The sequence below is a fragment of the Myotis lucifugus genome, unplaced genomic scaffold (genome assembly GCF_000147115.1).
Source record: "Myotis lucifugus unplaced genomic scaffold, Myoluc2.0 scaffold_132, whole genome shotgun sequence".
NCBI lineage: Eukaryota > Metazoa > Chordata > Mammalia > Chiroptera > Vespertilionidae > Myotis > Myotis lucifugus.
In genome coordinates this window covers 2,150,097-2,176,571 of record NW_005871180.1, presented here as the reverse complement: position 1 = coordinate 2,176,571, position 26,475 = coordinate 2,150,097, and the positions used below count along the sequence as shown (strand labels likewise).

The 26,475-nt window shown below is 36.7% G+C and overlaps 1 protein-coding gene across 1 annotated transcript in view; it reads right to left on the bottom strand.

Moving 5' to 3' along the window:
• The window catches only part of DNAJC1 (DnaJ heat shock protein family (Hsp40) member C1), a gene marked incomplete at its 5' end in the record, with an annotated part of 113,090 nt that overhangs the window by 78,092 nt on the left and 8,523 nt on the right, over positions 1-26,475 (bottom strand). The window contains 3 exons of the mRNA XM_023758552.1: positions 4,557-4,647; positions 25,321-25,414; positions 26,373-26,470. Coding sequence (XP_023614320.1) covers positions 4,557-4,647; positions 25,321-25,414; positions 26,373-26,470 — 283 coding nt within the window. The remainder of the gene's footprint in view (positions 1-4,556; positions 4,648-25,320; positions 25,415-26,372; positions 26,471-26,475) is intronic.

Here is a 26,475-nt window from a genome sequence, read left to right as displayed (position 1 = left end):
AAGCAGATTGAGAGAGAGAGAGAGAGAGAGAGAGAGAAAGGAAGGAAGGAAGGAAGGAAGGAAAGAAGGAAGGAAGGAAGGAAGGAAGGAAGGAAGGAAGGAAGGAAGGAAGAAAGAAAGAAAGAAAGAAAGAAAGAAAGAAAGAAAGAAAGAAAGAAAGAAAGAAAGATCAGAGCACCCACTAAAAAGCCTTGGGGACTTTTGGGAATATAATAAAAGATCCAACATTCATGTCACAAAATTCCTGAAAGAGAAAAAGAGGGCAGGACTAAAAGAGGATTCAAAGAAATATTGCCTGAAAGTTTGCTAAAGCTGGCAAAAGATACAACCCTACAGATTCAAGAAGATTAATGAATCTCAAACAAAATACATGTAAAGAAATCCATGCATAAATAATGAAAATCAAACTTCTGAAAAAAAGAAGGAAAAAGAAAAATATCTTAAAAGTAGCAAGAGAGAAATGAAACCTTACCTGTAAAGGAAAAGCAATTCAAATGACAATAGAATTTGTATCCAAACACATGTAGCCAGAGGGAAGTGGCACAACATTTTCAAGTGCTGAAAGTAAAGAACTGTCAACTTAAAATTCTGTATCTAGCCTGGCCGGTTTGGCTCACTGGATAGAGCCTCAGCCTGTAGACTGTAGAGTCCCAGGTTCGATTCTGGTCAAGGGCACATGCCCAGGTTGTGGGCTCAATCCTCAGTTGGGACATGCAGGAGGCAGCCGATCAATGATTCACTCTTATCATTGATGTTTCTATTTCTCTCTCCCTCTCCCTTCCTCTCTGAAATCAATAAAAATATATTTTAAAAAAATTCTGTATCTAGTGAGCCCAGCCAGTGTGACTCAGTGGTTGAGCATCGACTCAGGAACCATGAGGTTACTGGTTCGATTTAGAGTCAGGGCACAAGCCCAGGTTGCAGGCTCAATCCCCAGTAGGGGGAGTGTAGGAGGCAGCTGGTCGATGTTTCTCTTTCCCTTCCTGTCTCTAAAAATCAATGAAAAAATACATTAAAAAAAGAGGTTTTAGTTAAAAAAAAATTCTGTGTCTGGTGAAAATATCCTTCAGGAATAAAGGGAAAACCAAGATAACTGTAGGTGAAGGAAAACTAAGAAAATTTGTTATCAGGAGACCTGTCTGATAATGACTAAAGGAAATTCTCCAAAAAGAAAGGAAGTCATAAAAAAAATTTAAAACAATAGGAAGAAAGAAAAAACAAGAGAAATATAAAAATATGGGTTAACACAATAGATTTTCCTCCTCCTCTACAGTTTTTTAAGTTATGCTTTACAACCGAATTACAATAACATTCAATGTATGTAAAGAAAATACATAAGACAATTATAAGTGGGAAAGGTAAATGAATGTAAAGGGAGGAAATGTTTCTACATATCACTTGAAATGGTAAACTGTGGACAACAGTAGATGTATAAGTTATGTATATTTAACATATACCTAGAGCACCCACCAAAAACGTTATACAAAGTGATACACTAAAAAACTATAAGTAAATCCAAATAGAATTCTAAAAAAAAAAATATTCAAATAACCCACAAAGAATCAGGAAAAAGAAAACAGGGAAATGAAAAAGAGAGAGAACAAAGAGAAAACAAAAATTAAAATGGCAGACTTAAGCCTTAACATATCAATAATTACATTAAATGCAAATGGTCTACATATTTGGAAAAATAGTCATAAACTTCAAAAGGAAGTTTCTGTATTATGGTAAATACTTTATGTTTAACCCCTATTTTCAAAGAATTTTAGTGTACATACTTAATCTATTATTATGAGAGAATTCATATATGCCAAAATAAATGGCTTGTTACAAAAACTACATAAAAATAAGTTGTGTTATAAATAAATAAATTCTGGGGATAAAATGGACAGCATGATGACTATCGTTAATAATACTGTATTATATATTAAAAAGTTGCTAAGAGAATCAATCTTAAAAGTTCTCATCACAACAAAAAACATTTGTAGCAGTTACAATATGATGGATATTAATTAGACTTACTGTTGCGATCACGTTGCAATATATACATATATTGAATCATTATATGGTACAAAGAAAACTAATGTTATATGCCATTTACATATCAAAGTTAGTTTAATATTTTTCTCTTTTCTTATAGAAAATGTGATTTCTCCCCTCCTTTGACTAACTAGTTTTAAAAGGCTTAGAAAATTTTATGTAACAATTTTATAACAATTATATAAAAATTACATTTAGTTTCATTTATTCATTGATTTATTCAATTTAACTGAAACTATTTCAACATCTGCTATAACATCAGCTTCTATTTCAATCTTAGGTTTAATATGACAATAATAATCATTTGTCCACACTTACTCCCCCAACACACACACATTAGTCAATCTTAATATGTAATCCTCCCTCATCCTAAAAATTTTCCTCTTAATGGAAATCTGACTTAGTTATATTGCTAATTTGAATATTAGTCTGTACTTGTAATTGTTGAAAACTTTTGAATTAAATTACATGCTCCTGAATCTGAGTTCTGTATAGACTAGGTGCTCACATGACACTCATTAATATTCATGACATTACATTAATTCATATATTCATTTACTCATCCATCTGCTAAACATTCACTATGTGCCGGGACACTGTATTCAATCCTGCAGACAAAAAACCCGGAAAAACAAAAAACTAGTCCCTGTGCTAAAGCTAAAGCTTCCCAGACATTTGAAGAATTCTGATAGGCAAAAAAAAAAAAAAAAATGGTCCCCTAAATATGACCATATTCTAATCCCCGGAAGCTGGGAATATTTCACTTTACAAGGGAAAAGGGACTTTGCAGATGTGATTATGACTGAACACCTAGAGAAAGGAGATTATCCTGAATTCTCCAAGGTGACCTCATCTAATCACACGGGTCCTTAAAAACAGAGAACCTTTCCCAGTTATGTTCAGGCAGAGATGTGACACTAGAAGAACAGTAAGAGATGAACCATTGCTGGCTTTGAAGATGGAGGAAGGGCCAGGATCCAAGGAATGTGGGAGGTCTCTAGAAGCTGGAAAAGGAATGCAGTCCTGCTTGATAAACCTTGATTTTGGGCAAGTGAGATCCAGGTCAGACTTCTGACCCACACAACTCTAAGATAATAAATTTGTGTTTAAGCCCTTTAATTTGTAGCCATTTGTTAGATTAGCAATAGAAAACTAATACTGGGGTAATCTAGTCCAACATGTTGTTTTTTTTTGGACAGATCAGAAAACTAAAATCCTCAAAGGCACACATTTACTAGTAGGTAGTGGCAATGCACTTTTGGGTGTGAAGATAACATAATTCTTATCTGTTCTTAAACCTTGGTCTGATGTCAGGGTGAAGGCAGTAGCTAGGACTTTCAGTATATGAAGGGAAATAGCTAACACCACTTTTCTGTATATTAAATGTGTGGTATACTAATACCACAGTTGCTCATCTCTAGGTTGATTTGGCTAAATTACTACTATATGCTGCAGAAAAACTTTTACTGCATATCCTCAAAAGTACACAAATCATTTTATAAAACTATGCATGCTATCATGTACATTCATTTATAGGTGCAAAGTAATCTTTGCATTGTCTTCTGTGCCCAGATTGGTACCGGGTACACCATGTACTTTTCTAGGAACACAGATCTGTGAAGGGAATGGAGTCTGAACCAAAAATACATTGGAATTTTTAAAATAAGAGATTTCACCTCCATGAATTCAGTCAAGTACTTATTGAGCACCTACTGTGTCCCAGGGACTTTAATAGAAACAATAGACCTGAAACTTATATTTTATTGGGGGAACCAGATGGTAAACAACAGTAATAAATAAATTAATGCTAAATATTGTTAAATGCTCTTAACAAAAATAAAGGAATGTAAAGGCACATTTTGACTAGTCTTAAAAGGCTTAGAACACTTTTATGTAAACATTTTACTTAATAAAAATTACATTTAGTTTTATTTATTCAATTTAATTGAAACTATTTCAACAATCAGACAAAAAAGAAAATGGGGAAAATGCCTTTTATGTTCCACTTCTAAAATCAGCAATAACTGTCTTTAATGTTCAGTGGAAGACTTCAACATGCTGATAATGTAGTCAAGGTTTTTCATATTATATAACACTAATACAAATGAAACAAAACTTTCAAAACAAAAGCCATTGATTTTCCAGGTTTCCCACTTACTACTGTAATACAGCAAGTTGGGTGATAACTGGATAGACTTGGCACATAATATTGTATCAGTGACAATTACAGCACTGGAGTATTTTAGGATTTCCAGATTCTGGATGCCTCCTAGACTTGAGGAACTATATTACCCATGTTGATTTTCTCTCTCCTTCTGACATTAAACTGTGGAGGGCTCAATAATTACTAATACAGTATTTCCCACATATTATACATTAAGGACAACTAACTATATAGAGGGTGGCAAAGAAGACATAGAAAATTTAATTACTACTGAATTTAAGAGAAAATTCAAACTTAAATAATCAATTTTATATGATTTTGTTAACACAGTAAGACAATGTTTAAAACTCACTTTGAAGTGTTTCAAGTTCAGCTCTAGTCAATGCATCTTCCTTTTCCTTCAGTCTTGTTTCTTTATATTTAGCATAAAACTGTCCAGCATCCTTAAAAAAGTTACAGATTAACATAAGAATCGGTTTGCTTTGATATTATTTTCCACATAACTTTATTTTAAAGCAGTATATTCTTTTTTTTTTTGTTAGTTCTCACCAGAGGATATTTTTTCCATTGATTTTTTTTGAGAGAGTGGAGAGAGAGAGAAAAGAGAAAGAGAGATATTGATGTGAGAGAGACATATCATATTGATTGCCCTCCACCAAGCCCGGCCTGGGATCAACTTGCAACCAGGTACCTGCCCTTGACTGGGAATAGACCTGGGGAGTAGAACCCATGACCCTTCAGTGTGCAGGCCCGATGCTTTAACCCCTGAACCATACTGCTGGGGCTAAAGCAGTATATTCTTTAACAACGCGTCTTCCTTTGTGTTTATGCTTTCAAATTTTATGATGAACAGAAGAAACTAAATGAACACTTTCCTATAATTTTACTGTCTTAGAGAGCTGACTAAAGCCAGACATTGCATGAGTATACAGTTAAGCATTTTCTCTCAGATATGGAAGGGAGGTATTCTCTTCCTGTTTTCTTCCATTGTGCATTTTTCAATATAGTGCTATCGCATGACTAGAGAGCAGAAAAAAGACACTTTTTAATGGAATTAAATTATTTTGTATAGTAAATTGCATTACTGTACTAACATTATTTTCATATTAGTCCTTTAACTCTAAAATTTTTTCAAAGTTATTATATGCAAATCTGATTATGAAACCTATAGGACCATGTAGATACAAGTGAAAGTTGTCATTCCTCCTTCTACTATACTAAGATATCAGTTCCTATCGTGGAGGGTTGAAGGTTAAGAACACATGCTATGTACAAATGCTTAGTTGTCAAGATAACAGTGGCTAAAGTCTAAAGGTTCGGTACATATGTATGACTTAGCAGAGTACTGAAAAAGACTAAGCCTTCAATAATCACAGACATGGAGAAAAACAAGTTGATACTCTAGGGCCAGTGGTCGGCAAACTCATTAGTCAACAGAGCCAAATATCAACAGTACAATGATTGAAATTTCTTTTGAGAGCCAAATTTTTTAAACTTAAACTATATAGGTACATATATTAACTTAATTAGGGTACTCTTAAGGCTTAGGAAGAGCCACACTCAAGGGGCCAAAGAGCCGCATGTGGCTCGCGAGCCACAGTTTGCCGACCACGGCCTAGGCATATAAAGCTCTTGACAATAAAAAAAGCAAAAACATAATTTTCACCACCCTTTGACTCAAACTTCATCTATTCTATAGTGCTATTACTATGGCTGCCAGGTCACACTGTGCTATGCTTCCATGTCTTTGTGTATGCTTTGCCCTCTAGCTAGCATATGTTGCTACTCTATCATTATTCTGAAGAACTCCTATCTATTCTTTAAAACCCTATTCAAGCATCATATCCTTTGCAAGTCTTTCTGGCTTCCCTAACAAAGTAATTCCTCTTGTATACTGCTACTGAAACACACTTCTATGATTGCTTGAATCATGCTATATTCTCTCCTAGAAAATTAGAAATTTAAGATAGGAGTACTTATATGCCCAGAGCACAGTATCTGGCATAAAGCAGGCATTCAATAGAGTTCATTGGACTAAACTAGATAGAAATACATGAGAAACTAGATAGAAAGAAATGACTGACTGACTGATGTGGAATAATAATAAGAGAGGTATAAAAAATAACTAGGGCAGTGATTCTTCCAACCGGTGTGCCACAAGAATTTTTCAAAATATGCAATATCTGACTATTTAGTCAGAGGCATTGACCTCTTTCCCCTTATTGTCAAATAAAAAAATGACAACAGCCACCACAATAGCTGTCCAGTGTGAATGAATCAAAAATCACACTTATTTTTTTTTTTTGTCAGAGAGGCAAAAAATGTATCTTTCAATGTGCTGCAGATGTTTAGCAGTTTGTGGCCATGAGCTGAAAAGGTTGAAAATCACTGCACTAGGGTAACAGTCCTAGGTTTAAGATTCCTAGAGCAAATAATCATACACCCACATGAGAGGGTTTTACTTCTTAGGAACAAAAATCAATCCTTGGCTCTACCTTGATTCCTATGTAAATGCATAAACACTTAACCCTAGGTGGGATTATCTCTTTCACCTATGATGGTCCAAGTTAAAGCTTTCCCCTGGGGCTATGTCTCTTGGGGTTATATCAGAACTCTTGACAATGAATTAGGGGAATAATAGGGTATTTCTAAAATAATTTAGTCAATATAATAAAGATGTATCTCTTATTCTTTCCATTCCACATTTATGTTCATTTCTACAAGGCGTGGGCCAACTAAATAATGGTATAATTTGAGGGCACAGAATGCCATGTACCAATTAACTTGTTCTCCCATGCCCATATATACTTCCAATTTCACCAAGGTTTTTGGTTAACGTTTTATGGCCCCTTAATGTTCCCCGTGTCCCAACGTAAACTCAACCCTGAAGTAGAATTATTTTATATTAAACCATATCAGTCATTTATTCCTTGATGTAAATGAATGAATGAGCATATGTATTAGCTCTTTTCTGAGAGTAGGTCTTATTTTTAAATATAGTTTTATTGATTTCAGAGAGGAAGGGAGAGGGAGAGAGAGATATAGAAACATCAATGATGAGAGAGAATCATTGATCGGCTGCCTTCTGCACGCCTCCTGGGAATCGAGCCTGCAATCTGGGCATGTGCCCTTGGCCAAAATTGAACCCTGGACTCTTCAGTCCACAGGCCGATGCTCTATCCACTGAGCAAAACCGGCTAGGGCTGAGAGTAGGTTTAATAGTAAGGAAAGAAAAGCTCAGGAAGATATTGGCTCCTTTAGGGTAATAGAAAATGTGACACCACACAAGAAAAGAAGGGCACAGATAAGTTATTTATGAAATGTGAAAGACACTATAGTGATTAAGAGAACAGACTTTGAATCCAGATTATCAGGATTAAAATCTTTCATCATTGATGATTATATATCTCTCTCCCTCTCCTTTCCTCCCTGAAATCAATAAAAACATATTATAAAAAGAAAGGCAATACCCGTACTACCCAAAGCAATCAATATATTTAGCAATTCCTATCAAGATAGCAATGGCATATTGCACAGAACTAGCACAAATATTCCAAAAGTTTATATGGTACCACAGAACATCCCAGATAGCCACAGCAATCTTGAGAACAAAGAACAAAGTTGGAAACCGGGGGTGGGTGGCAGCAGATGCAGCCCCTTTCCCAGGGGGCCAAGGGCCAGCTCCCTCCTTGGGGCCAGCGGACAACCTCCCGGGTCCCTCCCCCTGTCCGGCAGGCCCCGATTGGCCAGCTGCCCACCTGCTGCAGTGGCAGTTGTCCCCTCCCCCCTGCCAGCCAACCTCCTGGTCCTTCCCCTGCACCGGCAAGTCCCAATGGCCTGATCGGGGAACCTGGGGTGGGTGGTGGCAGATGTGGGTGGCGAGGGAAGGAGGAGGTGGGGAGGTGGGGAATTTGTGCACTAGGGACCCCACCAGTGCACAAATTTCATGCACCGGGCCTCTAGTGTGAGTGTGTGTGTGTATATGGAGAGAGAGAGAGAGAGAGAGAGAGAGAGAGAGAGAGAGAGAGAGGTGCATAAAGAATGAAAATGGCAATAAATAAGTACCTATCAATCATAACCTTAAATGTAAATGGATTAAATGCTCCAGTCAAAAGACATAGGGTAGCTGAATGGATATGAAAATATAACCCAATTATATGCTGTCTGCAAGAGTCCCACCTCAGAACAAAAGACTCACACAGGATGAGAGTGAAGGGATGGAAAAAAGTTTTCATGCAAATGGAAAAAAAAAAGCTGGAGTAGCAATACTCATCTGACAAAATAGACTTCAAAATGACGGATATAACAAGAGACAATAAAAGTCACTGTATAATAGTAAAGGGATCGATCCAACAAGAGGATATAACCCTGGTAAATATATATGCCCCCAATATAGGAGCAACTAAATATATAAAAAGAACTTTTAAAGGACTTTAAGGGAGAAATCAACAGCAATACAGTCATAGTAGGGGACTTTAACACCCCACTGAAATCACTGGATGCATCTTCCAGACAAAAACTTAATAAGGAAACAGAGACTCTATATGACACACTGATCAGATGGACTTAATTCACATTTATAGCACATTCCACCCCAAAGTTGCAGAATATACTTTTTTCTCAGTGCACATGGGCCATTCTTAAAGATAGATACATGCAAGGATACAAAACATGTCTCTACAACTTAAAGAAAATTGAAATTATATCAAGTATCTTCTCAGATCACAGTGGGATGAAATCAGAAATCAACTACAGTACAAACACTCAAAAACATTTAAACACAGGGAAGCTAAATAGCATGATATTAAACAATGAATGGGTTACCAATGAGATCCAGAAAGAAAGAAAAAACTTTCTGGAAACAAATGCAATGAACACACAACAACCCAAAATCTCTGGGACACGGTGAAAGCAGTCCTGAGAGGGAAGTTCATAGCACTACAGGCCTACCTAAAACAAACAAACAAACAAACAAACAAACAAAACCACACAAAACAAACAAAACAAAAAAACACACACACAAGAAAATCTGGTAATAAATTATCTAACACTACAACTTAAAGAATTAGGAAGAGAACAACAAGCCCCAAGGAAGTAGAAAAAAGGAAGTAGTAAAGATTAGGGCAGAAAGAAATTACATAGAAGCTAAAAAAAAAAATACAGAAAAATCAATGAAACCAAGAGCTGGATCTTTGAAAATAAGTAAGATTGATGAACCGTTGGCCAGACTCAAGAAACAGAGAGAGGTCCCAAATAAAATCATGAATAAAAGTGGTGAAGTAAAAACTGTCACCATAGAAATACAAAGGATTTTAAGAAAATACTATGAACAACTATATGCCAACAAACTGGGTAAAACAGACAAATTTCTAAAAAAATACAATCTTCCAAAATTGAACCAGGATGAATCAAAAAACCTAGAGGCCAATAACAAATCATGAAATGGAAGCAGTAATCAAAAAACTCCCACCAAACAAAAGCCCTGGTCTGGACGGCATCACAGGGGAGTTTTACCAAACCTTCAAAGAACAACTAACACCTATCCTTCTCAAAATATTCCCAAAAATCTAAGAGGAAGGAACACTTCAAAAGCTCTTTTTATGAGGCCAGCATTATCCTAATTCCAAAACCAGGTAAAGACACTACAAAGAAAATTACAGGCCAATATTCTTGATGAACATAGATGCTAAAATCCTCAACAAAAGACTAGCAAATCACATCCAGCAACATATTAAAAAAATCATACACCATGATCAGTGAGATTTACTCCAGGTATACAAGGCTGGTACAAATTTTGCAAATCAATAAACATAGCGGTTCTCAACCTGTGGGTCGCGACCATCAGAAAACACATATAGCATATCAGATATTTACATTACGATTCATAACAGTAGCAAAATTACAGTTATGAAGTAGCAACGAAAATAATTTATGGTTGGGGGTCACCACAACATGAGGAACTGTATTAAAGGGTCACGGCATTAGGAAGGTTGAGAACCAGTGAATAAACATGATGCAACATATAAATGCAAGAAAAAAAATCACATGATCATATCGATAGACACAGAAAAAACATTTGACAAAATCCAACACCCATTGTTGATGAAAACTCTCAGCAAAGTGGGAATGGAGGGATCATATCTCAACATAATAAAGGCCATATATGACAAACCTACAGCAACATCATACTCAATGGGCAAAAACTAAAACCATTTTGCCTAAGAACAGGAACAAGACAGGGATGTCCACTTTCCCCACTCTTATTTAACACTAGAGGCCCGGTGCAGAAAAATTTGTGCACTGGCGGGGGGCGGGGTATCCCTCAACCCCACTTGTGCCCTCTCACAACCTGGGGCCCCTCGGGAGATAACGACCTGCTTGCTTAGGCCCGCTTCCGGGTGGCAGAGGGCAGGCCCAATCCCTAGGTGCAGCCCCTGGTCAGGCTCAGAGCAGGGCCAATTGGGGAGTTGGGCGCCGCCCCCTGTCACACTTAAGGCAGGGTTGATGGGGAGGTTGTGGCGCCACCCCCTGTCACACACAGAGCAGGGCCCATCAGGGGTGTTGGGGCTCCGTACCCTGTCACACACAGAGCAGGGCCGATCAGGGGGTTGGGGAGCTCCCCACTATCAGGCACAGAGCAGGGCCGATCAGGGGGTTGTTGCGCCTTCCCCTGTCACGAACAGAGCAGGGCGGATAGGGAGGTTGTGGCCCCGCCCCCTGTCACACACAGAGCTGCAGGGCGATCAGGGGGTTTGGGCGCTGCCCCGTCATGCTGCTCCAGGGGCCAGGAGGCCTTGCGGCTCCGCTGATCCCAGTGCTGGGAGGCCTTGCAGCTCCGCTTGACACAGGGGCAGTGAGGCCTCGCGGCTCCGCTGATCCCGGTGCCAGGAGGCCTCGTGGCTCCGCTCATCCGGGTTCGGGAGGCCTCACTGCTCCGCTGATCCCGATGCTGGGAGGCATATTACCCTTTTACTATATAGGATAGAGACCTGGTGCACGGGTGGGGGCCGGCTGGTTTGCCCTGAAGGGTGTCCCGGATCAGGGTGGGGGTCCCGCTTGGGTGCCTGGCCAGCCTGGGTGAGGGGATGATGGCTGTTTGCATCTGGTCACACCCCCTTCAGGGTGGGGGTCCCGCTTCAGTGCCTGGCCAGCCTGGATGAGGGGATGATGGCTGTTTCCAGCTGGTCACACCCTCTTCAGGGTGGGGGTCCCGCTTGGGTGCCTGGCCAGACTGGATGAGGGGATGATGGCTGTTTGCAGCTGGTCACACCCCCTTCAGTGTGGGGGTCCCCACTGGGGTTCCTGGCCAGTCTGGGTGAGGGGCTGAGGGCCGTTTTCAGGCTGGCGGGTGACTGAAGCTCCCAACCTCTCCTTTTTTCCTTTTTTTTTTTTTATTCTGGGGTTTATTTACCTTCTATGGCTGTCACTGGAGCTGAGAGCCAGCTTTAGCTCTGAGGCTAGGCTCCAGCTCTGAGACCTCGGCTGCTGAAAGCAGGTTTCTGGGCTTTGTTTACCTTCTGTATTTGAAACTTTGTTGGGACTCCAGTTCTGAGATCCTGGCTGACTGAAAGCAGGTTTCTGGGTTTTGTTTAGCTTCTATATTTGCAACATAGTTGCTTATAGAGAGCAGCTCAGAGCTGGGCAGCGGCAGGCGGGGAACCTTGGCTTCCTCCGTCACTGGAGCAAGCAAGCCTCCGGCTCGCTTCAGTTGCCTGGCTGCCGGCCGCCATCTTGGCTGGCAGTTAATTTGCATATCTCGCTGATTAGCGAAGTTATGGTTAATTACCATGTTTCTCTATTATTAGATAGGATAGTACTGGAAGTCCTAGCCACAGCGATCAGACAAGAAGAAAACATAAAAGGCATCCAAATTGGAAGGGAGTAAGTAAAACTATCATTATTCACAGAAGATATTGTACATAAAAAACCCTTATGACCCCACCAACAATTAGATTTAATAAATGATTTTGGCAATGTAACAGGATACAAAATAACACCCAGAAATGGATGGCATTTTTATACACTGATAATGAATTCTCAGAAAGAGAAACTAAACAAACAATCCCATTTACTATGGCAACAAAAGAATTAGGATACTTAGGAATAAACTTAACCAAGTAGGTAAAAGACTTGCACTCAGAAAACTGCAGGACATTGAAAAAAGAGATAGAGGAAGATATAAACAAGTGGAAGAACATACCACGTTCATGGATTGACAGAATTAACATCATTAAAATGTTAATCTACAGAGTCAATGCAATCCCTATTAAAATACCAACAGCATATTTCACAGATCTAGAACAAATACTCCAAAAATTTATATGGAACCAAAAAGACCCCGAAGAGCCGCAGCAATCTTGAGAAAGAAGAACAAAGTTGGAGGGATCACAATACCAGATATCAAGTTATACTACAAAGCCACCGTAATCAAAACAGCCTAGTACTGGCACAAGAACAGGCATATAGATAAATGGAACAGAACAGAAACCCAGAAATTGATCCAAACCATTATGCTCAATTAATATTTGACAAGGAGTCAAGAATATACAAGGGAGTCAAGACAGTCTCTTCAATAACTGGTGCTGGTAAAATTGGACAGATATCTGCAAACAAATGAAACTAGACCACCAACTACACCATACACAAGAATAAACTCAGAATGGATAAAAGACTTAAATGTAAGTCGTGAAACCATAAAAATCCTAGAGGAAACCATAGGCTGCAAAGTCTCAGACATCTCATGTAGCAATATGTTTACAGATCCATCTTCTAGGACAAAGAAAACTAAGGAGAAAATAAACAAATGGGACTACATTAAAATAAAAAGCTTCTGCACAGCAAAAGAAACCATCAACAAAGTGAAAAGGGAGCCCTCTATATGGGAGAACATATTTGGCAATGATACATCTGATAAAGGATTAATATCCAAAATATATAAGGAACTCATAAAACTTAACAAAAGGAAGACAAACAATCCAATTAAAAAATGCGCAAAGGATCTAAATAGACACTTCTCCAAAGAGGACATACAGATGGACAAGAGACCTATGAAAAAATGCTCCAAGTCACTGATCATCAGAGAGATGCAAATTAAAACCACAATGAGGTATCAGCTCACCTGTCAGAATGGCTATCATCAATAAATCAACAAACAAGTGTTGACAAGGATGTGGAGAAAAGGAAACCCTCGTGCACTATTGGTAGGAATGCAGATTGGAGCAGCCACTGTGGAAAGCTGCATGGAGTTACCTCAAAAAATTAAAAATGGCACTAGCTGGTTTGGCTAAGTGGATAGAACGTCGGACTGCGGACTGAAGAGTCCCAGGTTAGATTCCGGTCAAGGGCACATGCCCAGGTTGTGGGTTCGATCCCCAGTTGAGGGTGTGCAGGAGGCAGCTGATCAATGATTCTCTCTCATCATTGATGTTTCTCTCTCTCTCCCTCTCCCTTCCTCTCTGAAATCAATAAAACATATTTAAAAAAATTAAAAATAGAACTCTTAGAATCCAGCAATTCTACTTCTTGGAATATATTCAAAGAAACCTAAAACACTAATTCAAAAAAATATATGAGCCCCTATTTTATTGCAGTGTTATTTACAATAGGCAAGATTTGGAAGCAGCCCTAGTGTCCATCACGAGATGAGTGGGTACATTTATACAATGGAATACAACTTGGCCATAAAAAAGATGGAAATCTTAACCTTTTTGCAACAGCATGAATGGACCGCAATAGTATTATGCTAAGTGAAATAAGCCAGTCAGAGAAACACAAGTGTCATATGATTTCACTTACTAATATATGTGAGATCCAATGAACAAAATAAAGTAACAGAATAGAAACAGACTCATTGATACAGAGAACCGACAGTTGTCAGAGTGGAATGGAGCTGGGGTGCTGGGTGAAAAATGTGAAGGGATTAAGCACAAAACAAATAAACAAACAAAAATAACCTCATAGATAACAGAAAACACTATGGTGATTACCAGAAGAAAAGTAGTGGGAGGTAGAAGAGGGTAAAGGTGGAATAAATAGTGATAGAAGGAGACTTTGCTTAGGATGATGAACACACAATACAATATACAGATGATGTATTATAGAGTTGTACATATGAAACCTATATAATTTTATTAATCAATGTCACCCCAATAAATTAAAAAAATAGATCTCAGCTTTGCCATCTTACTAGCAAATCACCTCTCTGTGGGTAAATTTTCTAATTCATAAAATGGATATAATAAAAATACCTAACTCATAGAGCTTTTATAATGATTACATGTACCAACATATGGGAAATACTTCAAATAACATTTTGTACAGTTAGGCCTTGAATGTGTTAATGATTACTATTATTACTTCATCATTTTGCCATGAACCTATTTTTCACCACAAAGTAGGGTGTTTTTTTCTGCTTCATACTATACCAAAACTCTTCCTGCAGAATCTTGTACCTTCTTGCTTACATGACTTCTCTTTACTTGCACCCTCTTTTTTTTTTTTTTTTTTAAATATATTTTATTGATTTTTTACAGAGAGGAAGGGAGAGAGATAGAGAGAGTTAGAAACATCGATGAGAGAGAAACATCGATCAGCTGCCTCCTGCACATCTCCTACTGGGGATGTGCCCGCAACCCAGGTACATGCCCTTGACCGGAATCGAACCTGGGACCTTTCAGTCCGCAGGCCGAGGCTCTATCCACTGAGCCAAACCGGTTTCGGCAACTTGCACCCTCTTTACCTCAATGCAAAACCCTTTTACTGGCTAATAGCAATGTTTTCCTAGTAATCCTACCATATTTGAACATTTACTTGCTAATGTGTCTTTTTCCTGCTACATATAGCACAGAATTCCACTAAAAATTCCTCTCTGAAACACCCATTAGATCCAAATCATACTTATCTGAGGAATGTAATGTACTCAATCACCTTAATCTACTCCAAATAATTCCAGAAGTTTTAATATATTACCCAGTCTCACTCACTGTGGTTGTAGGCAAAATTTATCTTCCTTTTGTTCCATTTGTAAGCATTTATTTAAATGTTCCTCATGCCTTTTCTTTCCTTCATATGTTACTTGTATTTTCAAATTGTAATTACAAAACGTCCATTCCAGGAAGCATTGCTTCTTTAATAAACGTATGCTATCAAGTAATTCCACTGCACTCAACAAACTCTCATTGTCATAAAGATCGTTGTGTGCACTTTGGTGTGCCACACTGTAAGATGCATGGACAAACTGGAAGACTTTAAAAAGGAAGTGAACAAAGGGTAAGGCAGCCTGAAACTATATTTAAAGGGACTGGAGATGAGAACATTAGGCATAACTTGATTATTATCACAGACTATCTTTAGGGTCATTGCAGGAAAGAATAAATTACTACATATGATTCCAAAGATGAACATTTTGATTTTGGATAAACATAAAGAAGAACTTTCTAATAATTAAAATCACCTGAAAATGAAATAGACTGACTTAGGAGGTAATATTCAAGAAGAGACCAGGTGGCTATTTTAATAATTATATTCTAGGGGGATTCATGTAATCAAAGGGGTTGAATAAGAGAACCTGTTTTCAACCTTTTCCCCCTCCATTCTTCATGAGGGGCTAATCACGTGAATATAATTGTGAAGTACAGAAAACAACACAAAGTACCATTTTGAGTCCAGAATCAACCCCAGTTTACCCACACAGGAAATTATTTAAGGCGGGACAACAGTAGGTTTACAGTTGTTCATATGGAAAACAATACAATGATTAAAGAATAATAACACAAAAATAAACTGTGTTTTGTGTACTCACAACTGTAAATCTTCTTTTGCCCCACCTTTAGATATCTTGTGGATATAAACTTGTCATCCATCTTTGTAGACACTGCTTGGCACATAATAGAAAGTTAATAAATATTCAATGAATGAACGCTTACTGTAATCAATCAGGGCTCTGAACGGCCTAGGTTTATCTCCATAACACTGTATTAAAACGATAAAGTTTACATTGCTCCAAACAGAAAGAGTTCCTATCCTCAAGGAGTTTGTAATCCTTATGGCTGACACATAAGCACAAGTTTTTATGATAGATGTAACTTTCTTACCACTTACAACTTATTAGAGGGCTCAGAGCCTGTCTGCACAGACAGCAGGGACTGATTTTACATGAACTATGGCTAACTTAAAGAACTTGCTATGTTATGAGTGCTCTTTTTATGTAATTGCAGAGCATGGGTTCCTACATAAGAAAACATTAAACAGTTATATTTATTTATACTTATTTATTGAACCACTATTATATGTGTTGTACTTGTTAGGCTACATGGAGGTTATATGATAAGACAAGCAGTAAAGCATATGTAAAAATAACTATGAATATTAACCAAAATATGGAATATAAACTACATGAGAACAGGGATTTTTTTCCTTTAAAATAAAAATAATGAAATTTCAAAGCCTAAAAGAGTACCTGGCACATAGTAAGCACTCAATAAATATTTGTTGAATGAATTATTGGAAGAGAGAGTGGTGCTCACCCAACATTCTATCTGTTTCCCCACATTTCTTGTCCTCTTGAGATTAGGTGGGGTCATGGGACTAGTTCTGGATGGGCTGTGGATGGAAATATCATGTGTCATTTCAAATCAAAGCACTGAAAAGCTTGTGCAATCCTCCAGCTCTCTACTCTTGCCATAGTGAGCAAGGAGGCCATGTGTTCCAGATGGGTACAGCTAGACGATGATGAAGATATCACTGTTGTGAGTCCCTGAATGGCTAGTTAGAACAGAATGTCCCCTTTCCTACCAATCAGTGATAGATTAAGTGGCATAAACTAAAAAAACACTTTGTCACTGAAATTTCAGGATGATCTGTACCTGGCCATAGTCTATCAGTCTATCCTGATTATAATACAAACAATCGATGTTATGTAGTACGGAGAATATGCAGTGGAAGTTCTCAGGTGGCCCGATCAGGAAAGGCTTCATAAAGATGATGACAATTAAAGCCTCGAAGTTAATGAACTGTGAAACAGAGGCTATCCACAGCATAAGCTTTCCTTTAAACATTATTGACATAGTTCATTTAAGTGATAAAATAACATGCTGAGCTGGCATTGTCTGTCATGTTTTGCTTTTACTTCTCCATATAAACTTCAAAATATTAAGCAATGCAAGGGAAACTCTTTCTACAACTTGTATAATAATTACAATCAGCCTGAATACTCTGGTAGTAGGAAGTGTATGATTAGACAGCTTATTCACTACTCACTATAAAGCTCGTTATCCTGCTGATGGGAAAATGTATTCTTTCTTACCTTTTTCTTATATTTTAATAGTTATTTTCATCTACTTTAAGTTTCATTTCTACCATTAACTAGTTCTGTCACTTTGAGCAAACTGCCTCACCAATCTGAGTCGTAAGTACTTTTCATCTATAAATTAGGGAGTTGATAAGAGACAATATATCTCTAACACCCTACCTACCATTTTGTGTGTGTGCATGTTTACTTTTTAATATTTAGCAATCCTATCTAATAAAGAAGGAATATGCTAATTGACATTCATGCCGTTGCAAAGATGGCGGTGCTCACAGCCAATAAGGAGGGAATATGCTAATTGACTGCCCCGCCCTCAAAGATGGCAGCGCCCACAGCCACAAGATGGCGGCACCCAGTATCCTCAGCTCCACCAGGGCAGCAGGTGCCCGGCTGCTCCACACTCCTGCCTTCGGAGTTCCCAGGCCCCTCAGCGCCCCCCCCACCTAGGGCCGCACCTAGGGCCGCCCGAGGCTCAGGTAACCAGGGCCAGCTGAGGCTTGTGCTGCTGGCAGTGGCAGCAGCAGAGTGTGATGGGGCTTCGCCTTCCCCTGATCGCCGGGTCGCCTCCTGCCCCTGAGGGCTCCTGGACTGTGAGAGGGGGCAGGCCGGGCTGAGGGACCCCCCCCTCCAGTGCATGAATTTTCATGCACCTATAAAACGACTTTATGTTCTCTCTTTGGGCCTCTGAGTGATTGCATCACATGCCCTTGTTGCAAAGGATAGAAGGAATGACATCTTTGTCTTTATGCTGTGAGTCTTTTCAATTTTCCTGTATCCCTTTGTCTTTCTGTAGCAGAATTTCAGCCTTATAAAAATTCAGAAGGCCTTTTTCATTTGTTCACGTATTTCCTATATAAAGTATGTTCGCCTGCAGAGTTTAAAGAAAGTTTTTAGAGTACTAAAAGAAAGCGTCCTCATCCCTTGGAAAATATGTGTTTAATTCTGCATGGAAGGACAGGCAACTCAGCTTGCTACAAATGCCTCCAGGCCTCTTAGAAGCCCTGTCCCCTGCTAATTAGCTGTGAATGTTTTGTTTATTTGGTTTCTGACTAACTCCCAGCGAGCAGAAGCAAAGGGACTAGGAAGGAAAGGCCCTCACTGTACACAGGGTGACCTCCAGGCTTCTCCACATTTGTTTCCATGGCAGAAGCTTCAGGGGAGGGAGGATGCCTCTTAAATACAGTATTTATTCCCTTTACTCTTAGGCAACTTTTATTTTTTAACGTAAAAGCCATGGCACTACAGAGAAGATTCCTCTATTTCCTCAGACACAGCTCCTAGGTAACCTACACATCCTGCTGGGGGTGGGGCTTGCATGTTGGAAATTTCCTGCAATAATTTTTAGTTTAACTGTGTTTGTGTAAGATTAGCTTGGTAGCGAGAAAAGATGGGACTGGGACTTAACAATGGGAAATTTACAACTTTAGGTAATGCACACCTAAAAGAGTTTTATATTTTATAATCTGAGAAACATAACAGAGCAGACAGACAGAGAGAAACTTGAATGGTGAATTCCCAGAGAAACAAACTACTATGCAAATAAATTCTGAATATTTAAGATGTTTCATCTTAGAAAATGGAGAGAACTATGAATAAACTATAATTTAGATTGGTAATTATTTGGGATATTTGGTACTTAACTGATTTTGTATGGGAAATTGATGGTATTAACAATCTAAATTATTATGGGCCCAAATATATGAGGCTCCAACTCAAATAGGCAATGAAAAAAAATAAACTAAGTTTTGAGTTAAACTGAACATGGGCACATAGGCTTGGTTATATTTCATCACTGTTTGCTACTTTCATGGCTATGAATGTTTCAGAACATATAGAGTCAATTTTGAAATGCCCAAGAAAGACAGTTTAGAAGTTAAAAAAATTTCTTTGGTTATACTAGTAGCTTGAATACAGCCAATACAAAGACTGGTTACTCAGATTCCAAGAGAATGTGTACTCCCTTCAAATGAAAACAGAAACAGAGTGGTAAAATATGAAAATACCACTAGAGCTATCCTTTTAAAAAAATATATATATTTTTATTGATTTCAGAGAGGAAAGGAGAGGGAGAGATAGAAACATCAATGATGAGAAAGAGTCACCGATTGGCTGCCTCCCGCACGCCCCCCACTGGAAATCGAGCCCGCAACCCAGGCATGTGCCCCTGACCGGAACTGAACCCGGAACCCTTCAGTCCGCAGGCCAATGCTCTATCCACTAAGCCAAACCAGCCAGGGCATAGGGCTATCCTTTTAATGTTGAAATTAAAGTATAGCTCCAAAGCATACAAAGCCTCTCTTCACATAGTCCAAGTTCCTTGTTACATCCTAATGAGTATTTCATGTCTTCTGTTGATCATTCCACTGGCTTTCTCAGCTATCTAAACACAGTTCTTCAAGTTTCCCCGCTACTCTGCATGAATTCATGCTGTTTACTCCTCTGTAATGCCCTCTCATTGCCATGTGCACACACTAACTTCCATCTATTCATCATTTTATAAATACTCTCCACATTTTTTTCCTTTGGTTTCTCATTTGACTTTTCTGCATATGTGGGTACATGAATGATATGGGGCACATATTTTGCTATATAATATCATTTATACATCTTTTCCTTGGATGTTTTCCAATCTGGGAAATGTTTGATATTAATTTAATTATCAAATATTTTACATGTATCTAATATAATAGTCTTTATTTCTTTGGCCTCATTCTTCTAATCTACCAATTCTTATTATTCTTCCAATATCTTTTTCAGAGCAAAGGAAAGGAACAAAACCCAGTGCTGGAGGTAATAATGTTCTCAAAAAGCAGGGACTATCAAAGGTATACTTTTACCTCTTCCCAGAATGATCACAGAACCATTTGGAGTAAAATTATGCCCACTATGTATGTACTCGAACTCTTCTACTCCCAACAATATATACATGTCTTTGACAGATGTGTATGATGGAAATAATTTGCTGTCTTACCAATAAACTTCATGATGTCTAACTGTCCTTTACAGATTTGTCATATCACATTTAGCTATCAGAGCATAAATTCCTAAATGGCTGAAGACCTAAGATGTAGTCTTAGATAATAGTAACTGGCTGTGTGATACCTTCTTCTTATATTTAAAGAAATTGTATAATATCTTCCTTTGGTCTCTTTCAGCAGTAACACAGTAAATCCTTGATATAATGGACTAACTCGAGCAAGGGGGTGTCCATTAAAGCTGAAAGTCCGTTATATAATAAAGTAGGTTTTCCGAATGCATATATTAAAAAATTGACAAATTAGTTTACCTGTTTTACTTATGTAGACAGTTTTGTGTAATTAAAATTAAGTATGTATGAAAAGTTTAATTTCACAGAAAAGTTTTCTATATGTATTACAGTAATTTAAAATTTATACTGAATAGGCTAGTAAATGCATGCATTTACCAGTCACTGGAGTAAAAAAATGCACACGGCTGGGGAGTGGCTTAGCATACGTTGTTGGCCAGCATGCCTCATGACACACAACAACAGAACTAATTACCACTCGCAATCACGTGCTAATCATGCACCAATCATTGTTTACCAGTGGTGACTCCTGGATTTAAATATGTAGACTATAGTTGTAGATATGTAATATTTATTTATATTGGCAAAATTACTACAGTGTTTTTTCCAATATATGGCCTATTTGCTAAAATGTGTTTAAAATAACAGTGAATTAATAAAAATAACCTGTTAATTTAATTACAAGCACATCTTGGTTAAGAGCATTTTAAAATTAACAGGGTGTTAATTTTCACATATGACATACGGACTGGAAATTTTGTCCGTTAATCCGAAGTCCATTAAATCAAGGCCCACAAAATCAAGGGTTTACTGTATGATTGTATTAAAACTACTGTCTATGAAATTATTTTTGTACATTACCTAATACACAAAGTGGGCACTTCATTGTCAAGAGTCTTGCTCATCTTTCATGACTCAATTCATGTAGTTTCTCTTTTTATTTTTTGATTTTTATGTTTCTAATATTTTTTAAAAATTGATGTTGAGACAGAGGAAGGGAAAGAGAGTGAGAGAAACATTGATGTGAAAGTGAAACATTGATAGGCTGCCTCCTACATGCCCCCTAATGGGGATAGAGCCAAAACTCAGGCATGTGCCCTGACAAGAAATTGCACCAGCAACTTTTGGTGCAGGGCTAGCTCCTTTTTTAAGTTTTCCTTTGCCATCCCAAATAGAGACAATCTTATCTGTCTGAACATTTACAGAAGTCATTGTTTATACTACATTTGTGAAGCTTATATACCATATTGTATAATTATTTTAATTCATGTGTTGTTTAATCTGACTATAAGATCCTAGAAGACATATTCATCTCTATTGCCCCTTATAGTGTCTTGTTCTGATGTTTAATACTTTTTTATTGAACCAGCTAAGCTAATTTTGAAAGTAATAATCACAAAAAGCTTGACATATCAAATATTGATATAACTATTCTCATTCGTAAATTTTCTTGGGGAGGGCATAGAAAATAATTTAGGTAAACTAATCAGGCATTGAGGTTTCTTAGGAATCTTAGATGCTAAAATAGTGAATTTAGGAGTATAAAGTGAACCAGAACTTTCACTTTTCCAAATCCTACTGGATAACCATATGTGTATGTGAAGTGTACAAAAGGAATGGATATTTAGAAAAAGAATGGAAGAAAAAATTTGAAGAAGAGCTATTGATATGACAATGACAAAATTTGGGTAGCTATTCTGTGAAGGCCATTTGCTAGAAGTCTCTAAATTGCCATTTTTAGCTTGAACCCTCCTTCTTAACCAATAGCTACGTATATACTTACATATTTGCAGTTTAGTTTTAATAAAATAAAATTAAAGGAATACACACAACCAGAAGAGCTGGCTGTGTTAGCTCTTAAACCTGTCTGTCAGTAATACTTGTTATTGTTAAGTATATGATTCAATTAAATATTACATTAAAAAAGATGAAAAGTGAGTAAAAATGAGTTGTTTCTATGAAAACCAACTGGATGCTTTGGAAAGTTCAATAAAAGAATTGCTAAAACCAGGCCAGTGTGGCTCAGTGGTTGAGTATCAACCCATGAACCAAGAGGTTGCTGGTTTGATTCCCCATCAGGGTACATGCCAGGGTTGCAGTCTTGATCCCCAGTGAGGGGCATGCAGGAGGCAGCCAATCTATGTTTCCCTCTCATCGATGTTACTATCTCTTTCTAAAAATCAATAAAAACATTTTTTTTAAAAAAAGAGTTGCTAAAAATGCTGTTAACTATACGTAAATCAATTAGGAAAGACTGGGGAAAGTCATAAAAATCTTTAAGGATTATACAACTACATTGCTCACAAGTGTTTAGTTTAATCCTTTTTTAAAGGTATTAAGTGAAAATTGTCCTTAAAGAAGCCAAGATTATAGGTATGTTTTATGCAAGTAAGAGGACTCCTATTTAAAAATAAATAATGGCCCTATATCACAGGAGTGATTAATAAATTTAAAGTACAAGCTTACAATGTTTAAAGTTGTGTGTATCATTTTTTATACTTAGGGCTCTCTTTTGACAATGTACCAATTAGCAACCCAAACTGCTTCAGGTAAAGAGGGTTTCTTTTAAATTTCATAAATAACTTATTTAAGAAGATCTCATAGAAGTGTCACATAAAAACTACAATGTTGTAGATAAGACACATGTATTCATTCACATTACACAATTTTATGCATGAGAAATTAATACAAAGGTTACAGCAGACTGGAAAAAAAATCAGACAAAAATCTAATCCTAACAGCAACTATTCAGTATTGCTTTGCTGAGGCTTATGAAAACATAAGCTATGTTTCTGTATCTAAAATATTTTGACAATTACAATTTGTATCAGAGTCTACTATATTACATTGCTAGTGAACATGAGAAAAACTAATCTTATGCTCTCAAAGCAGAAATAAAATATCTAGTATTTGCTTACACAAAGAAAAATTGTCTCATCTTTTCTTCTTGGAATGCATTTATGAGGAAGAAATAATTAGACCAAAATTGTAAAAATTAGGTACAAATGTTTTGAAAACCAATCGCTTTGCATCTCAAAACTGAAAGGCAACAGGTATCACCAAGTGAAAACTGTAAAAGTCAAACTGACCTAACAGTTTAAGAAAACAGAGTTTCTAAGGAAACGACAGCGTTTTTGTAAAATTCCTTATTTCTTGTAAGTTTCCTACAAATTTATGATGAGGCAAAACACTTAATATGTCAGGTCTAGATACCACAGACAGGTAATTTAAAATAACAATTTGTAAATCTAAGCCATCTTAACATATTGGTTCTATTTTTGCAAATGACCCTAAATGTTAACCAGAAATACGTTAAATTTTACCAAATAAACTTTGTTTCAAATGATTTAAATTAGAATTACAAAGAAGTGTTTCAGATCGACATTTTATGTGATATTCTATTTATAATGTCATCTGACTATACTTTTAAATTCATCAACACTTCGGTTTGCCTATTGCACAGATGCTAAAGCTGGCAAAAAAATAATCACTCAAAAAACCTCCAACATAAGAAAATATGTCTTAAAATATTTTTCTGTCACATCGTCTCATAAAAAAAAACCCAGCATGACAAATATACCTTCCCTCTTATTAACTCTTAGATATATGTCATACAAGGATTGAGGATTTTATTAAAATAAACAACATAATATGCTAAACAACTTAAAAACAAAAGCTTTTACATTTACCAAAATACTTCAATTTCCTCTATTAACTGTAACCAAAATATATGCTTCAATAAGCAATAAGTATTAAGGTAAACTATTTTGATAGAAAACTGGTAAATAATTTCTCAAAAGCTAGGAACAAACATATTAGTGATCTTTAGTTCATTTCCCTACAAATACAAAATTTTTGTTAAAAGAGGATAAAGGAGAATAAAATGCAGAAGATGGAGGCATTCATTGCCTTAAACAATTAGGAAAAGCAGTTCTGATATATGAAAAATAATGTGGGTAAATCTGGGTAAAAATTATCTGGCTCCCTAGATTTATCTAAATATTCATTTTCTGAAATGAAAAATTTCCTTTTAAAAATTATACCCTCAAAATTTGTACACCAAAATTATTATACATACTTTCAAATATTATATATATGCTTTGTGAATTTTCTAACCAGATGTAATAACTGTACTTAGCAAAGTAATAATTTAACAAAATATGCTTTTGTATGTTAACAAAAAAATAAAAATTGGCATATAAATATAACATGTACTCACATTCTATGATCAAGACTAGCACAGAAACTTTGATTATCTTCACTTAAGACAGAATATCTTCACTCCACTTAAAGTTACAAATAAAATGGAAAACTACATTTTTGCATAATTAGATGCTCCTGTAAACTTTTTTCTTATACTATATATTTAAATGCTACTAAAATAATGTGTGACAAGCTATTTGAGCCCTGTTCTTTTTTACTGACTATGCCTTAAAGATAACAGCAGATTAAATTTTTGTTGCTTTTGTGTTTGTTCTATAGATAGCATTCCCGCCCCCCGCCCCCCCCGCCCCCCCCCCCCGCCATTTTTCCAGTGTCTTGGAATTCTAAGGTGTCCTAAAAGCAATGTAAGAGTTATAAGAGTAGATAACTAAATTATTTTAGAACCATTCTAAATTAGATACACTAAAATACTATTCAATTCAATCAACATTAGACGCATCCACTGTACATCAGCATTCAGCGAGCAAATGCGAGCATAAATTATTTCATGAATAATTAAAATGAAAGCATCTAATATTATATGAAAGAGGTACATTTTACCTGGATTAGATGAGGCAATGCTTTTAGTGTAAGGCAAAACCAAATCCCCAGCTTGCATGGAAGCAAATCATGCCATTGTGGTTTCATCAGTAATCTAAAGGGAAAACAAAAGCAAAGAAGCAAAATATAAACAGAAAGTTGGGAGACAAAATATTTTTATAAAGATCATAATTTCTGTTTTGAATGACTTTCAACAAAAAATAAATTTTCAATGAAATATTTATGTTGGTTATCATTTATTCTGACTTATTCTATCATGAAATACAGTAGTTATAATAAATGCAGTATGTATAGCAACTAAGAGAAAGCTAAGATTTTGGAAAAGGAGACTCCTAATCAAGTTATAAAGATAAAGAAACAAAAGATCTCTTTCCAACCTAGACTTTCATCAGTTCTGCAAAATGAATTCTCAAACCTTATGATTACTTCAGCTATAAAAGACTAAACATCATCAGAGTGTTCCCCAGTGCTGACAAGCAGATATGAAGACTGTAGCATAAACAAACCAATAGATAAAAATTAATGTCATTTGCAGTTCACTGAAGCATTACTCACTGATGTCATCAGAACAGAAGACATGCAGAATAGTCTCTGATCTCCATCTCACATTGATCCAGTTCTGTCCTGCTGTGTGAACTATTTAAACCCTTTATTTCTTTCTATGAATCGATAGAAGAAATGGTAATATCTTTCAGAGTGTACTGCATATCACTGCCTTTATCATATTGCCACTCCTGAACTAAACACTAAATGGTAGATTCGTCTAGTAATACTGTTTCTAAAGTTCAGTCTACAAATTTTAAACTACAAGAACTTGAGGGTTTAATTACTTAAATATATATTAACACATCACAAGGGAAAAAACTTGTAGCACTTCTGCTTAAGATCAGAATTTGTCTCATAAACTAATATGGCACATTATTAGTCTTTTAAAAAACCTACTACAGATGTAAATGTTAGCATATCTGAAATGAATATACATTTGAAACTGGATCACATTAAAGAAATATTTTAAAAGTTTCAAATTATAAAATATTTTTATATGGTCCTACCTTTCATTTTTTTCTGAAGCACCAAGTTTCGATAAATCCACACTCTTGCCACCTGTCTTTTTTTTCTTTTCTCTTTTTTTTCTACTAAGCAGTTCATCCTTAA